General features: G+C 37.6%; 1 protein-coding gene across 2 annotated transcripts in view; it reads right to left on the minus strand.

Moving 5' to 3' along the window:
* LARS1 (leucyl-tRNA synthetase 1) overlaps positions 1-18,490 on the minus strand; it is a 69,861-nt gene that overhangs the window by 22,767 nt on the left and 28,604 nt on the right. For both annotated transcript variants that reach the window (XM_082650141.1, XM_082650142.1), the window contains exons 14-23: positions 17,802-17,942; positions 15,966-16,043; positions 12,049-12,134; positions 11,894-11,959; positions 11,721-11,803; positions 10,951-11,089; positions 10,054-10,266; positions 8,361-8,418; positions 6,008-6,071; positions 2,491-2,674 (exon numbers count right to left, since the gene is read on the minus strand). In XM_082650141.1, coding sequence (XP_082506267.1) covers positions 2,491-2,674; positions 6,008-6,071; positions 8,361-8,418; positions 10,054-10,266; positions 10,951-11,089; positions 11,721-11,803; positions 11,894-11,959; positions 12,049-12,134; positions 15,966-16,043; positions 17,802-17,942 — 1,112 coding nt within the window. The remainder of the gene's footprint in view (positions 1-2,490; positions 2,675-6,007; positions 6,072-8,360; positions 8,419-10,053; positions 10,267-10,950; positions 11,090-11,720; positions 11,804-11,893; positions 11,960-12,048; positions 12,135-15,965; positions 16,044-17,801; positions 17,943-18,490) is intronic.

Raw genomic sequence — 18,490 nt, forward strand, 5'->3', positions numbered from 1 at the left:
TGAAAATGACTATACTAGCCAAAGCAATCTACAGATTCAATGCAATCCCTATCAAATTACCAATGGCATTTTTTACAGAACTAAAACAAAAAATATTAAAATTTGTATGGAGACACAAAAGACCCCAAATAGTCAAAGCAGTCTTGAGAGAAATAAACGGAGCTGGAGGAATCAGACTCCCTATACTACAAAGCTACAGTAATCAAGACAATATGGTACTGGCACAAAAACAGAAACAAAGATCAATGGAACAAGATAGAAAGCCCAGAGATAAACCCACGCACCTATGGTCAACTAATCTATGACAAAGGAGGCAGGGATATACAATGGAGAAAAGACAGTCTCTTCAATAAGTGGTGTTGGGAAAACTGGACAGCTGCATGTAGAAGAATGAAATTAGAACACTCCCTAACAACACACACAAAAATAAACTCAAAATGCGTTAGAGACCTAAATGTAAGACTGGACACTACAAAACTCTTAGAGGAAAACATAGGCAGAACACTCTTTGACATAAATCACAGCAAGATCTTTTCTGATCCACCTCCTAGAGTAATGGAAATAAAAATAAACAAATGGGAGCTAATGAAACGTCAAAGCTTTTGACCAGCAAAGCAAACCATAAAGAAGACGAAAAGACAACCCTCAGGATGGGAGAAAATATTTGCAAACGAATCAACTGACAAAGGATTAATCTCCAAAATATATAAACAGCTCATACAGCTCAATATTAAAAAAACAAACAACCCAATCCAAAAATGGGCAGAAGACCTAAATAGACATTTCTCCAAAGAAGACATAAGATGGCCAAGAAGCACATGAAAAGCTGCTCAACATCACTAATAATTAGAGAAATGCAAATCAAAAGTACAATGAGGTATCACCTCACACCAGTTAGAATGGGCATCATCAGAAAATCTACAAACAACAAGTACTGGAGAGGGTGTGGAGAAAAGGGAACCCTCTTGCACTGTTGGTGGGAATGTAAATTGATACAGCCACTACGGAGAACAGTATGGAGGTTCCTTAAAAAACTAAAAATAGAATTAGCATATGATCCAGCAATCCCACTACTGGGCATATACCCAAAGAAAACCATAATTCAAAAACACACATGCACCCCAATATGTATTGCAGCACTATTTACAATAGCCAGGTCATGGAAGCAACCTTAATGCCCATCGACAGGCGAATGGATAAAGAAGTTGTGGTACATATATACAATGGAATATTACTCAGCCATAAAAAGGAACGAAATTGGGTCATTTGTTGAGACGTGAAAGGATCTAGAGACTGTCATACAGATTGAAGTTAAGTCAGAAAGAGAAAAATAAATATCGTATATTAACACATATATGTGGAGCCTAGAAAAATGGTACAGACGAACCAGTTTGCAGGGCAGAAGTTGAGACACAGATGTAGAGAAAAAATGTATGGACACCAAGGAGGAAAGTGGCGAGGATGGGGTGGTGGTGTGCTGACCTGGGAGATTGGGATTGACATGTATACACTGATGTGTATAAAACTGATGACTATTAAGAACCTGCTGTATAAAAAAATAAATAAAATAAAATTCAAAAATTAAAAAAACAAACAAAAAAATTCCTTGATGGAAACTTTATTAAGAAGCCCAAAATGCAACATGAAAATAGCTTTACTGAGGCTGTAGTCAGGTTTAATTGTTGCATTTTAAACAACTGACATTGGATTAAAAATATATTCCTTACACTACCTCAGGCCCTTCATAATTTGGCCTAATATGGCCCCAACTTGTTTGATCTCCTACTTCTGCCCTCCACATACTGTACACTTCAAATAAATACCATACTCTTTCCATGGCTTTCTCCTCTCCTTCAAAAATTAGGTTTACTTTTCAAGAAACCCAGAACTCACGTGCCATCTCCTCTAATTTCCCTCTATCCCTACTATTGCACTTATAATTGGTTGGGTAAGTGTTTTTCTCTCCTGCTAGACTACAATGAAGGATCAAGTCTTATTCATCTTTGTAATACCAGTGCTTCGGATGTTTCTGATACAAAAAGACTGATAAATGTTTTTTGAAGGAAAAAAGAAAAGACAATTCTTTTCCTTTAACCTACTTTTCCTTTAACCATTCCACCCTTCTCTAATGCAAGGCAGCATGGTAAAATGGTCATGAGAATGGGCTTTGGAGACAGAAACAAATTCGTATCCCAAGTCTGAAATTACCAGCTTTGAGACATTTAATGAAATACTTAATTTTTCTAAGCTTCAATTTCTTTAACTATAAAATAGAGCTAATAATATCTTTATCATATAAAATTGCTAGAAGGCTAAAATCAGATAATGGATGCAAAGTAATTAGCATAGTACCTGGCACAAGTAAGCTTTCAGTGAATAGTAGTTATTATTAACATCTAATTTATTTAATGAGGAAAAAAAAAGAAAACTTAAAAATACAGCAGGACTAAGCAACTCTAAAGTACGAAGTGGTTGGGGTCCATAGATTACCTGGCGAAAACTCTATCATTGAAGGTGTTGGCAGGACCACTTCTTAGGCTATCCCAGTTGGCAACCATTTCTTTCACCCATTCCACCCAGGTGTACAGACGGAGAATACCTGCATCTGCCATGGTTTCCACAAAGTTAGCATCTTCAACAGTGTCACCAGCATCAGCTAGAGCCAAGCGCATTCCTGGAAGAAGAAAAAAAAAATCAATCGATGATTTAAAAATGAGGTTACTGCATATCAACTACGTATCCAGTTGAGTACACTGCCAAGCCTACATATAAATTAAGAAATAACAAACGCTTTAAAGGACTGCATATATCAACAGCAAAAATAAAGATCACCAAAAGTAGAATCCATAATGATGTTGCTAAAATATTTGAATTTTCTGTATTGATTTGCATACACTTAGCATCAATATGTGTTTCTTCTCAGGCATGTTGAGTTAATGAGATAAAGTGATCTTTAATGAGGCAGAGGGAAAAAATGCTAAACTGGGGAAAGATATCCCTATCAACATCTCAGCCTCATTTATAGGTAGCAAAATATTATTGTATTTTAATGCGTTAAGAACACACAGAAGTGGGCTTCCCTGGTGGCGCAGTGGTTGAGAGTCCGCCTGCCGATGCAGGGAACACAGGTTTGTGCCCCGGTCCGGGAAGATCCCACATGCCACGGAGCGGCTGGGCCCGTGAGCCATGGCTTGCTGAGCCTGCGCATCCGGAGCCTGTGCTCCGCCACAGGAGAGGCCACAACAGTGAGAGGCCTGCGTACCACAAAAAAAAAAAAAAAAAAAAAAGAACACACAGAAGTGCCTTATGTGCACAAATACAGATTTTCTTAGTCCTAAAAGCAGATTCTTCCAACTTTCCTACTAACGAAATACGACTTTTCAACCAAAATCTTCCATTCTAAAATATTGAAAAAATCATCAATAAGAGTCTAAGTAAATTACAGGACATCCTTGCAATGGAAGACTATATTGCTGTAAAAGAGTGAGGTAACTCTTGTGTATCAACATGAAGTGATCTCAAATACGAACTAAGTGAAGAAGGCAAATTTCAAAACAGTATGTAGGGTATATGCTACCATCTGCGCCTTAAAGGAGGAGATGAGAATATGTAACATCAAGTTATGTATGCATTAAACATCTTTTACAATACACAAGAAGCTGAACACATTTTTTTAACTTTTTATATTGAAGTAAGTTACAGAAAAGATGCCAAAGATGAGAATAAACATATACCATCTACCGGACTCTCTTAATGTTAACAGCTTACATAACCACAGTTTCAAAAGCAGGAAGTTAACATTAGTATGATACTATTAACTGAACTACAGAGTTTATTCAAATTTCACCAGTGCTTCCTCTAATATCCTTCTCTGTTCTAGGATCCAATCCAGAATCCCACCTTGCATTTGACTGTTGTATCTCCTTGGTCTCTTCAAATCTGTGACAGTTTCTCAGTCTGTCCTGGACCTTGACTTCTGATGAACAGTAGTCAGGTATTTAATAGAATTTCTCCCAACTTGGGTTTGTCTGATGTTTTCTCATGATTAAACTGATGTTATGAACCTCTGGCAAGAATATCACAAAAGTGATGCTGTGTGCCTTTCTCAGTGCATCATTATCAGGGAGGTAGGTAATGAGGAAAAAAAAGAAAACTTAAAAATACACCAGGACTAAGCAACTCTAAAGTACAAACCTAAGCAACTCTAAAGTGCAAACCTTCCTCACTTGGTCAGGTAGACTGTCTGCCAAGTTTCTCCACTGTAAAGTTACTGTTTTTCCCTTTGTGATTAAGAAATATCTTGGGAGAGATACTCTGAGAATATGCAAATAATCTTTTTTTTTTTAAACTTTCACCCATTGATTTTGGCAACCACTGATGGAATTTGTCTGTGACAATATTACTATGATGTTTGTCTAATGGTGATTTTATATTTCACTCAGTCCTTCTACTTTATTACTTGGAATTCTTCTGAAAGGAAGAACAGTCCCTACTCCACTTATTTATTTATTCAATTATTACTATACATTCATATGGATTCATAAATACTTAATTTATTCACTGGGTTATAATTCAATACTATCATTATTTACTTTGTTTCCTAAACTACTCTAACGTGGACAATTGGGAGCCCCGTCAGGTTGACTCCTGTGCCCTTTCAAACTGTCCCCATCCTTTTCTAAACATTTCCTTACTTTCTGGCATCATAAAATGTTCCATGCTCATCTTGTATGTTCCCTACTCCAGCCCTCAAATCAACCCTTCTCCTAGGAACCCTAGTTCCTTTTATTGGAGAATGGTATTTGGAAACCAAGATCTCAATGCCAGGTGTTTCATTACCCATGGGCTCTCTCAGCAGAAAGAACTAGGAAAATAAATGCATGTATACTAACCCACACATAAATCTATGTTTATTTTTATATCTGTATGTAAAATAAAACCTGTGAGTTCATACTGATGTTGCCAATTCCAATCCAACACCACAGGGTTCATTCTAGCATTTCCTCTTGACCTATTTATAGCTTCTGACAATGAGCTCTCATCTATAATATATTTATTTGTTAAATCCCAGTAAACCCATAAAAGTTTCAGAATTGCTAATCTACACCTCTTTAAAAGAAAATAACTACAGTATTTGTGCACAGTTCTTTTTGCCTTACTGTGTTCAGTCAAAATACTGTTTTTCTAAGTAACTTAGGTTAGTTCTTCCCCATCCCCTTCAGTGCACTCTCAAACTATAGTAGCCATGATCAGCAAATGATCAGCCATGATGACCAAAGACTGGATTACATAAGAAATGACTGGTTCTTTCAGGTTAGACAGTGCATTTCTTCTCTTGACAAAGTAACAGTTAAATGGAATAGTAATGAGGCCAGAGAAAACATATTTTTTGAAGAAATGAATGCTCCTAGGTTCAAGTCACTTATATGTATACCAAATATGGAGGAAATACTTTGAAAAAGGTTCCTACATACTTAACATCTCTACAAACCAACTATTTTTTTTCTTTAAGATTTTTTTTTTTTTTGATGTGGACCATTTTTAAAGTCTTTATTGAATTTGTTACAACGTTGCTTCTCTATGTTTTGGTTTTTTGGCCACAAGGCATGTGGGATCTTGGCTCCCCGACCAGGGATCGAACCTGCACCCCCTGCATTGAAAGGCGAAGTCCTAACCACTGGACCTCCAGGGAAGTCCCCCTACAAACCAACTCTTTAATCTTAGAAGTAGCATGAAATTAGGAATAAACCAGGTAGCACTTACAGTGAGTTTCCTTTGAAAGAAGACTAATAATCTTAGCTTAAATCTGTTCCTAAACAGATCAGATCAGCAATTCTTATGTTTTAAAAATTATGTTCCTGTACACAAAGAAAACATGAATATTTTAAAGTATTGGTAAAAGCGAAAGAGAAAAGCAATGAAACTGAAACAACAATGCTAACTTGCCTTCTGTAATATGAGGAGAACTGGACACTATGCAACAGCAATAACAAAAAAGCATACTCACCATCAGCTGAATATTTGTCAAGAGCTTGGGTCAAAGTGAGGAAGTTGCCTGTGGATTTTGACATCTGAAAGAGAAAGTCAATGATCAGGCATTAGTAAGAATATATATAAATAAAATAAACCAAATCAGCCACATCAAATTAAATAGGTTGGCCACAATCAGATAAAAACCAAAAGGATCAGAAGCATGGAAAGGAAAAGATACCTTATACTAACTTTATAGAGGAAAAAACTGAAGTGACTTGTCTGAGTCACTAATCTAGTCAGTGACAAAGCTAGGACAGCATCTCCAGTCTGATATTCAGCCCATGGCTCTTTCCATTAACCAACACTGTCCCTTGGGAATTGGTTTATACACATGGATGATTCCACTATAACTCTGGAATACTTCAGCTGGTCATAAAGAAGAGCTTTAGGGCTTCCCTGGTGGTGCAGTGGTTAAGAATCCACCGGCCAATGCAGGGGACATAGGTTCGAGCCCTGGTCCAGGAAGATCCCACATGCCGTGGAGCAACTAAGCCCGTGCGCCACAACTACGGAGCCCACGCGCCTAGAGCCCGTGCTCTGCAATAAGAGAAGCCACCGCAATGAGAAGCTTGCGCCTCAGCCAAGAGTTGCTGCAACTAGAGAAAGCCCCACTTGCTACAACTAGAGAAAGCCCGCACACAGCAACGAAGACCAAACGCAGCCAAAATAAATAAATGAAAGAAAAATTAAAAAAAAACAGAGAAGAACTTTATAGCAATTAGAGTCATTCAGAAATGAATGGACAAGCTCATGAGGTCAAAATTAGGGTTTTAGGGAACCTCCTGTCATTAGGGTCACAACTGGCTACTCAAGTTGTGCTCTGCCTGAAGGCAGCACAACTAAGGAGGAACTGTGCCCAGCCTAGCAATCTTTACTATTTAAAAAATGTTTATGTTTTTGTAACTTTGCTGATACCAAAGAGAGGTGGTCATTCTATCAATTTTCTATTATATGGCAGTAAAATATTTTGTTCTAATAAAATGAGTATAATGTACATATAGCACAACAATGTGGAGACCAAAGGAAATGTCATGTTATAACAGGATTCCTATTTATATACTCACATATACATACACCCATATATACACATACATATATATAAATACATATATGGTTCACTTTGACCTACAAAGAACAAATGAGTTTGATAATCAAAAGTCCTTGTTGGGACTTCCCTGGTGGCGCAGTGGTTGGGAGTCTGCCTGCTGATGCAGGGGACACGGGTTCGTGCCCCGGCCTGGGGAAGATCCCACATGCCGCGGAGCGGCTGGGTCTGTGAGCCATGGCCGCTGAGCCTGCACGTCCGGAGCCTGTGTTCCGCAACAGGAGAGGCCACAACAGTGAGAGGCCCGAAGTCCTTGTTGATTTAACAAAATCTATAAAATAGCTATTTTTCAGCCTAATGTACAGATTACCTTACATGAACTTTTTTATTCCCTTTCAATATTAGGACACTGGTAAAAAATAACATCTCATTTTGCAATTTATATCATCTGCTATGTTTAAATCTATAACTATTTTCATTATGACATACCTATAGCAATGAATATTCTTTTACCATTAATATTCCATCAGATGTAGCAAGATTCACTGGTTGGAACAAATCCAACTTATTACAATTGTTATTAATGAGAAATAAATAATATTGTAACTTAATTTTTTTTGTTTAGTTGAGGAAGGCTGCCCCTTTCTAATGTACACAAAAGCATCATGGGGCAAACAAGGGCTTGTCAAGAGGTTGGCATAACTCCTGGTGAGGATATTGAATAATTAGGTGAAGTCTTATGTAGCATAAAAAAAATCATATATTGAATATATTAGTAGTGGTAATGAAAAAGGGAAGTTGCAGTAGTATGGGGAGAGAGATACCATCTGGAAAGAAGCATTAAATGACATTTTAAAATCCTATAAACTCCAAAATTCTATTATTCTAATTTAGTGGCCAGTCACAGTATAAAGCAAAAACCAACGAATTATTTTCTCAACTTAATGAGAAAGATATTGTTGGGTCACAATGCTAGGATCTTTACATTTCCTGTCCCTTTCTCTCTCTCCTCCCGTAAAAATTTGTGTCGCCCTTTGCCACTCTAATACAAATGTTATAATAGGGAAGTTTTCCCCATCCCACCTCTCAACTAATACTATCTACTCCACTCACTCAATTTTAAAATAAACTTCTCATTTACGCTGGTAGTCCTAAACATTCTAAATGGAAGATATTTAACTCTCTGATTTTCACATTCTTTATTTCTTTAAAAAGTACAACATCCTAAATCTGAAAAACTTTTCTGTAGCATTTTAACCTTTCAAGAGGCAATGAGCCTTACCTTCTCAGAGTTGAGGAGGAGATGTCCATTTGCTCTCACAGCTACAGGCCATTTATCACTTGACAGGAAAATGTTTAAAGATAGAAAATAAAACTTAAAGATTATGGTTTAGGCTTAAAAATTTGAGGTAAATGCTAAAAGATTCATAAAAGATTGCTAAGGCAAATGTGCAGGGATATTAATTGAGTCCTGTTCATAACAGGAAACCAATGAAAACAAGGAAAGTATCCATTAGTAAAGGACTGGTTATATTGATATAAACTATGGTACAGGAATACAATGAAATACTACGTAACAATTTTTAAAATACAGGCACAGCTATATATATATAAATAAAAAGATCTTAGAAATATACTATTACAAGGAAAAAACAAGAGACAGAATACTGTCTATAATGTGGCATCTTTGTATAAATTAAAAAATAAACAAGTATAGATATCTGCTGCTGGTATATGCAATACATACATTTTCCAGAAGAAATCACGAGAAAGCAGTAGCAGTGATGAGCTTTGGGAAATAGACTAATACAGGGAAAAGGGTGAAAGTTCACTTTTAACTTTGTACCTTTATGAGCTGTTTGAATTTTCAAACTATGTACATATCATTCATTCATTCTAACAATGAGATCATGTAGAGGGTAATGTAAAGAGCAAGAGTTCTGGAGCCAGACTGCTGGGTTCTGCATCCTGGTTCTGCCATTGCTGGGTAACTCTGGGTGAGTCATTTTGAGCTCTCTATGCCTCACGAAGGTTCCTTGTCCGTAAAAACGAGGATATTACAGACCTTCCTCGAAAAGTTGTAGTGAAAATTACACGAGTTACTAAAAGTGATTAGAAGAGTGTCTGACAAAAGCACTTGAAGCTACTACTTACCTTTAATTTTTAAAACCCTAATACATGTCCAAAACTTGATGCAAGGGGATAAATATTCAACTATATTACTAACAAGTACTTCTGAGACACCTGGTATCTCCAAAAACACATTTTAACCAATAGAGAAAAATAACTGGATGACAAGAACCACATCGTATTTATTTTATTCCTCTTCTTCAAAATCTCCCTTTTATTCTTGAGAAAGAAAATGTAATCTCATTCTAAATGCAATCTCATCCTAAATACAAAAAGTCCCATGAGATTGCTTTGGTTTTACAAAATAAAATTTGAACAGTGGAAGGGGTTTGTTTCTTCGGCTACTTGAGGACAGGAGGAAAAGGCACAGAGACATGTCTGGATCAAGAGGGAAGATGATAGAAGGATTACTCTTGAGCACATGGTATTAACAAATGCATCTTTGACCCAGATTCTAGTCACAACATCACTACTTAATGCTGGAACCTTGGGGCTCTCAGCTCTAAAGGGATGTTTCCTTCCCATTCTAATGTCCTAGGCTCTGTCTGAAATCGCCTTTATTCCAGCATCTAACAGGTCAAATGAGTCATGTAACAGGTCAAGGGAATTACTGACAGAGTACCTGAAATGTGACATGCTTTGGTGGCCCAAGGTAGGTACGAAGATTTCTGGATATAACAGATAGGAGGAGGTGTGCTTTCTCCTTCAGTACATTTAATATAAGAAAAAGAATGTAACTGTTAAATCTAACTATACCTCCCCACAATAACATCTATATATTTGAAGCCACAAGGCACCCTTGTCAATAATCAATAAATTTAGTCTGCATCTTTTTTGGCACTCACCTTTCTTCTGGCCACATAGCCACATGATTATAAAGGAAATATGAAAGATGATTTGGAATAAGATCCTTGCCAGAGGCTCGAAGATCCACAGGATACCAGAACTCAAATTCCTGCTTTAACTGATCTAATTTTTCCTTTGGGATCTGAGTTTTAGGAAATGGAGCCTCCTTGAAGAAAACATAATCCCAAACTTCCTTGGTCATTTGCTGTGGTCTGTATTAAAATAAAAGAAACAAACAAACAACAACTATATATATATATATATATATATATAATTTCTTTGAAAGAATCAGCATTCTAATCCAACCATGAAGTAGAAAACACTTTCTTAATGTTTTACAGTAACAAATGAGGTCAACAGACTCCCATAAGAATGAAGAATGGATAATAGAGAAGGGGCTATTTACTACTTTCTTTCTCAGTTCAATGCAAAAAAAGCAAAAACATCATGACAAAATTCCACTAAATGAATTCTTATAAAAACTAATTATTAGAAAGAATTTTCTGGCTTCCCTGGTGGCGCAGTGGTTAAGAGTCCGCCTGCCAAAGCAGGGGACACGGGTTTGAGCCCTGGTCCAGGAAGATCCCACGTGCCACAGAACAACTAAGCCCGTGAGCCACAACTACTGAACCTGTGCTCTAGAGCCTGTGCGCCTAGAGCCCATGCTCCGCAACAAGAGAAGCCACCGCAATGAGAAGCCTGCACAATGCAATGAAGAGCAGCTCCCGCTCACCACAACTAGAGAAAGCCCAAGTGCAGCAACAAAGACCCAACACAGCCAAAAATAAATAAAAATAAAATATATTTTAAAAAAAAAGAAAGAATTTTCAATACATAAATCAAAAGATCACCTCATGCTAACAAATTACATTCCTTCCCCTTATCCATTTACCAACCTGATGCCCAGTGGAGACTCTGTCTGTCCACGCAAGTTACCTCCCTGCAACAGATGTGCAACTGTGTAAAATGCCATGTAAATAGTGGAGTCAGAGAGTGATTCAATCAGCCACTGCTCATCCCACGGCAGACGAGTACCTGTGAGATAAAAAGAAGATAATTAATGCATGAGGAACCTAAGAGACACTTCATCTACAAAATTCACATTTTTAAGAGCAGGTCTATAGCACTGACAAAGCTACTTATTTAGGTTCTTAAATTTACTTGAATAATTAATATAAATAAACCAGTAAATAAAAAAAAACAAAATGGTTGAAGCACTAGAAACTTTCTATTAAAAAAAAACTGCATCATAAAACCTATATGGGGGCTTCCCTGGTGGCGCAGTGGTTGAGAGTCCGCCTGCCAATGCAGGGGACACGGGTTCGTGCCGCGGTCCGGGAGGATCCCACATGCCGCAGAGCGGCTGGGCCCGTGAGCCATGGCCGCTGAGCCTGTGCGCCCGGAGCCTATGCTCCGCAACGGGAGAGGCCACAACAGTGAGAGGCCCGCGTACCGCAAAAAAAAAAAAAAAAAGCTATATGGGCATTAGATACTTCTACCACCAGGTAGATGGTAAGGGACCACATCCTAGTTTCCTTCACCTTCTAACCAAAACCTCTCACTTCCAATTCAGAAACACACTGGAAGAGAAGAAAAAAAGGTGAAGTTTTAATTTGCTGTGTAACTGGCAAAGTCATTCAAACAGAAAATTTTGAAGTTTGCTTACCTAAGCCATAAGTTCTTGAGCAAGCATGCTCTTGCAGCCAATCTAAGGTAGCTTCAAAATTCCTCCTGGTCTCCTCACAGAACCTGGAGAGAGTAGAAGATAAAGTATCTCTCTTCAGCTTCATTGTCTTCCCTGTTTCTCATCTCCTTCCCTATCACTTTCTCCCATCTTACGTTTCCAGGTTCTTCAAGCACTGGGATGTCTGTTTTTTCCAGTTCTCTTCTCCATAATCCAAGTACCTGGGGGTGGACGAATTGATTAAAAAAAAAAAGTCAAGGATAAGCAAAGTGACAGGAGGAAATTTCTTCTTGCTATAAGAAAAACTAACCACTGGTCACAGAGGGCCACGACGCATTCATCTGAAGACCTGGACATAACTTGTTTCTCTGGTTCCATGTAAATATATGCATCTCCCTAAACGAAAGTAAATAAAAATATATCAGATATTATGTCAAGGCAATCTCTATTCCTCAAGGAAAAGAAAAGTAACATTTTAGAAAAAAAAAAATGCTCTACCACCCATAACCAAAACCCCAGGTTTTCATTATGTCTTCCCTCTTCCCAGGGTAGAAGTTATCTGCTTTTCTTTCTGGGGGAAGGGTGAGCTGCGACAAAGCGAGAAGAGGCATGGACATATATACACTACCAAAGGTAAGGTAGATAGCTAGTGGGAAGCAGCCGCATAGCACAGGGAGGTCAGCTCGGTACTTTGTGACCACCTGGAGGGGTGGGATAGGGAGGGTGGGAGGGATGGAGATGCAAGAGATATGGGAACATATGTATATGTATAACTGATTCAATTTGTTATAAAGCAGAAACTAACACGCCATTGTAAAGCAATTATACCCCAATAAAGATGTTTATATATATATATATATATATAAAGAAAATAGATGCACAGAACCACTGCCTTTAAAAAAAAAGAGATGCACAAAAATTAAACACAGAAAGTACTTTTACTAAAGATTTATAGCATCATGAAAAATTCCCACTAGAAAACTGACCGTAAATTTTACTTTTAGAAAAAAATACAAATATCTTTTAATGTATTATAATCCCAAACTTATTAGGCTAGGATAATTTTTAAAAATAAAATTCAGCATTATTATTCAAAAAATGATTCATTGCTCTGTGTTCTTAATGCAAGTTCTTCACACTGAACTTAAATAGGTAGGACTTTGGTTTAAAGATGGTAAATTAAAAACAGACAATTAACTCTGCTCCCTCTCAAAATTCTAACAAAATAACAACAAAGAGGCTTTTTTTGTCTTAATGGTATGAAGCTACAAAGACAACAAGAATGGGAGAAGAAATAACATCAACCAAATTTTGGAAACTAAAAAGTAGAATGAGTGACAATTGTATTAGCAGATCAAAGGAAGCTAGCTGAATCCTAAGCCCACAGAAGAGAAGGCTGAAAAGCAATTCAGTTTGCTTTACAGAACCTCCAAAAAGACTCAGGATTTGTGGCACAAGATAGTTCTGGAAGAGGAGGTAATGTGAGACTGGAAACAGGGGGACTAACTGAAGTCTTTTCAAGAAGTTAGAACCCCAGACACCCTAATCCCACACCATGCAGACAGGCAACTGCCCCTTCCTATGCCAGCAGAACAGTGAAGGTTTACTCTCTGGAGAGGACAAAAGAGAGTCAACCAGAGGATGAAGTTGAGGGTATGGGTATCATAGTGAAAGAGGGATTAAGTGAAAGTCAGCACATTGGGTGTTGGAACCCAACCTAGTAATCTTCCACCATTTAGCTCCCAGAATGCTCAGTTAGTTGAGACCGTTTAAACCGGAAACTGAAGAATCTTCTGAGGGGAATCTAACAAACCAAGAAGCCCTAATTAACATCAAGGCTAACATCAGGGTCTCCCTAAGGTCCAAATGGACCGTCCAGATCTCTCCCAGTGAAGCCCAGAGACAAGCCCTACCCATATCCAAAAAGGTTCCAATCATCTTTTTGTACCCACTCTTAAATATCAATAGTCTTCCTCAGATTAATAAGAGATTAAAGTTTCATACCCCTGAAACAAGAATAGCGGCATCCTATAAAAAAAGGATCAGATAACAAGAATAAGCTCTTAAACTGGCTCTGAGTTGGTAAATGCTGAAGCTGGGTAACAGGTACACAGGAATTCATTATACTACTCCATTTTTTCATAAATTTGAAATTTTCCACACAAAGAAAAAAATTTTAATGAATTCTTAGAAACATTTATTTATACACACACACACAAGCACACAAGTAGCAGATATAAAAAACACAGAAGGGCTTCCCTGGTGGCGCAGTGGTTGAGACTCCGCCTGTCGATGCAGGGGACACGGGTTTGTGCCCCGGTCCAGGAAGATCCCACATGCCACGGAGCAGCTGGGCCCGTGAGCCATGGCCGCTGAGCCTGCGCGTCCGGAGCCTGTGCTCCACAATGGGAGAGGCTACAACAGTGAGAGGCCCGCGTACCGCAAAAAAAAAAAAAAAAACAGTAAACAAACGAACAAAAACTCACAGGAAGAAAAAGGTGAGGGACTCCCCCAGATAGAAGAGCAAAAGAACTTTCAGAGTCTAAGAGATCCAATATCTGAATAATAAGAATTCAGAGAGCAAAAATAAAGAATGGAAAGGGATAAAATAATTAAACAAAAAAGTCAAGAAATTTTCCCAAAATTGGAGAACATAAGTTTCCAGATTGAAGGAGCCCAGCATACAGCCAGAAGAATGAATGAAAACTGACCTACACCAAAATAAATCTTCATGAAATTTCAAAATATTGGAAGAAAAGAGAAGATTCTATAAGCTTTGGCATGGTGGGGGGCAGTGCAGGGAACAGTGGAGACACAGGTCACTTATAAAAGATCCATTATTACCAGAATGGTTTTGGACTTCTCAACAGCATCACTGAACCAGAACACCATGGGTAATGGCCTTCAAATTTTTAAGGGAAAATTATTTCCAACCCAGAATCCTACACCCAGGCATTCAAGTATGAGGACAGAATAAAGATACTTCAGACATGGAAGGTCGCAAAAATTTACCTTCCAGGCACTGTTTTTCAGGAACACTACTAGAGGCAGAGCATCACCAAAACAAGAAAGTAAATAAGAAAGAAGAAGCCATGGGAGCAAGGAAACAGCAGATCCAACTCAAGAGAAGCAAAGGAAATCCTAAGTAATGGTGGAGGAACATCCTAGATGACATCTGAGCACACCTACAGTAAGCAAACGGTGTGGATAATTACAACAGGCCAGAAGGCTCTAGGAGAACTTTCTCTAAGATGTAAACAACAGCATACTCATGTGTTTGAAGGTACTGAGAGGAGAAATAAACAGTTGGGACAGAGTTTGGGGATGAAGAAAAGTAAGAAAAGTGGGGGAGGAAAAAAGGGCAGTTATTAACTCTAGGGAAAACCAAAAGCTAGGGAAGAGAAGTTCTCATTGTATACTACATTATGGATCAGCCATGTCTCAAAAACGTACACACTGACTACTGCTCTAACATAAATTATAACATACCTATACTAGGAAGATGGGGGGTGGAGAAGTGTATACAAATGCGAGGTTAGAGAGGAAGCCACAGGTTGGAGACGAGTTAAATCTTGATCTTCCACAGTAGGAAGTCTATGGCTGATGGCTAAAATTGAAAAATTTTTAAATTACACTACAAGTATTTAGATTAGAGATCTATAAGAGAGGCAGAGGTCAATACTAAAAGAAATAACTAAAAGAGATGCAAGTAAGCCTGTCCAAGGAAGAGAAATTTAAGAGAATGTGGAAGGATGGAGAGGAAATTGCTTTTTTTATTTTAATAAGACTTACAGATCATTGTCTCTCTGTATTATGGGTATACACAACTGTCAAAAATAAAAATTCAATTTCAAAAGTTAAGTAACTCAACAGAAAAAAGTTACAACAAAAATGAAGAGGGGAAAAAGGATTAAAGTATAAAGTACTACATAAAGAACTGTCAACTACCAGTACCTCGAATGGTTACTGCCAGGAAGCATCACTAAAATTCTCTGTGCGTGATTTGTACATGCCAACTTTAGAACGCTATCTTCATCAACATTACAGGTGGAATGTTCAAGTTAAATGAATTGCTAAATAGGTCTCCAGTTTTATATATAAATAAAATTATACCTTTAATATAGCTCCAGGTTCTACTACAGAACTCACTGCTAAGTAACACTGTAAAGTCTATTAACTGAAAGCTCTTCTCCTAAAACAGCCTTCAGAGGATAGCCTATTACATACAGTGTCAATCATCTTGTTTTTAATAGTCTTCTTTACATCTTGGACCTTCTGTCCCTTAAATCCATCCACCAACATTACCTAAAAGGATGAGAAGTAGGGAAAAAGCACATACAATTAAAATTTGCTTTGGGTGCCCCCCCTAGAACTTTCCCTAACTAAATTTACTTGCACACACAACCAAAATATTTTTAGTGTGAAATTTATCACATTTAGAACCATAAATTTTTATTTTGGCACAGCTTGGACAGCTAATATTTACAACACACTTGTTTTTCTTTCAGTATAACTAGGATAAGTATTATGAACATGATTAGAAAGAAATGCTCACTTCCTTCCCACTTCTCAGGTTTCCATGTGAAGAGAATTCCTCTACCCTAACTCACATCATTCCTGAAGGCTTTAGGAGAAGGAACTGAGCAAATGCAGCTCGGCCCCACTTAGGCTTCTCTTTACAACTCCGCCTGTTGCCAGCAAGCATTCTCCTTTGCTTGCCCATGTGATAAACTTGGCTCTTAGAGGAAGGCCTACTGTTTTTCAACGCTGCCTTTTACGTAGCAGGGAGACTTAATTCTAGGGCAAAGTAATGACTTGCCCATTGCTGTCACAGAGCAAAGCCACAATCCCCTTCCAGCTGATACTCTGACTTCCATCTATCTGACTCCTGTTGACTCTCTCAAATAGTTTCTTTTTTTTTTTTTTTTTTTTTTTTTGCCACACTGCACGGCATATGGGATTGGGATTTTAGTTCCCTGACCAGGGATTGAAATTGGGCCCTCAGCAATGAGTGCAGAGTCCTAACCACTGGACCACCAGGGCATTCTTAATAGTTTCTATCTTAAGTGGAAAAGACACATGTTCTTTTTTCTGCCCCAGTTCTCTAACGTACCAAGATGCTTCATATCTACTTAATTCATCATTATGAAATTATAGTTATAGATCATTATGGCACAGGGGCTAAAAGCACAAATCTTAGAGCCAAGATGCCTAGTTTGAGTCCCAGTTCTGCCTCTGCCTGGCTGTCTGGCTGATCTTAGGTAAATTACTTAATCTCTTAGTGCCTCAATTTCCTCACCTATAAATTGGGAATAAGTGGCACTTCACAAGGTTATTTTGAGATGTAAGTAAGTTAATATATAAATGCTCTATAAGTGTTGGCTTTTACTGTCATCCAAAACGTGTAAGTTACTTTTAAAAAGGACATACAACCAATTCTTGGTTATCCAGAGAAATGAAAGTAAAGGTAAAAATAAAGAACATTCTCACTTACAGCCTTAAAAATCTTCATTTCAACCTCAAGTCACTAGCAACTTGATTGAGTTTTTACTTTCTCTAGCCTCATCTTCTTTCCATGGAAATGTAAGCCATGTTAACATATGCACAATTGAGGAGAAAAGAGAGGTTCACAACTTGTCTGTTGTGCTAACATGGCATGGAATAGGCATTAACAAGTAAATTAATGAACTGAATGAAACTGCTTATTTAAAATATGAACTCCACAATTAAGAGAGCAAAAGAAGGGACCAGGTATGGTCCATGCAATAAACTTTTGGAATTTATTGTAAAATAATATGAACTAACTTTATCTTCTCAAGAAATTCACTCAGAGATTAGAGGGCACAAAAATGGAATTTCCGTAAATACTATTGGACCAAAATAGATTAAAAAAACAAATCTGGAAATAGAAGAACACAATCTTATAGTAATCCCTTCTCAAAACAGGATAGAGCTGAAACAATATTTAATTTTTCTATAGTTTTTTTCTAAACCACTAAGAAGAAAATCACAGAGCATGGAGTAAGTAAATCAAATAAAAATGATAACAAAATTATTACTTACACCATCATAAAAGCCTCTTAGGTATAATTTCTCCTTTGCTTCTGCAAGTTTTTCTCGGTCATTCTGGCTCTGAACTTTCAACTCATCACACATGGTTACAGCAGAAAGCTGTCCAAAACCTGGAATTTCAATGACTGGCACCTGCAAAAAAGAGCAATGTCAGAACTTATTCACATTGAATAAACACAAAAACAGCCCTAAAGGCATAGTCCTTTTGCCTCTACTGTCCAATGAAGTCACTTCAGATCTTATATATCACTAGGGCAGTGTCACACATTAGGGACTAACATCCAGATGTGAATGTGTCCTCCTACTCTCCATAGGAACCCCCCGCATTCTCTGCACCAACCCCCGCACTGTCCCTCCCTCACTACATACACAACTTCCTCAGCTCTCAACCCCACACTGGCACATAATTAATTAAATAATGTTGAAACTAGCAAAACGCTGTAAACAACTAAATTTATGGATGGTCTTATTTCTGGTTTATATTAAGTCTTCTGGATTCTTCATGAAAATTATTCACTAGTAATTTAATTTTTTTTTCTTCTGCAGATACTAATATGAAAACATAAACATTCATGAGTAATATGGCAAAATTTTGTCTTTAGAAGCCTGGAAATTGGCCACACTAGAAAATAAGCTACTATAAAATTGGTAATGCTAAAAGGCTATTTGTTTGTTTCAGA

This window comes from Grampus griseus, assembly GCF_964374135.1.
Source record: "Grampus griseus genome assembly, chromosome: 3".
Lineage (NCBI taxonomy): Eukaryota > Metazoa > Chordata > Mammalia > Artiodactyla > Delphinidae > Grampus > Grampus griseus.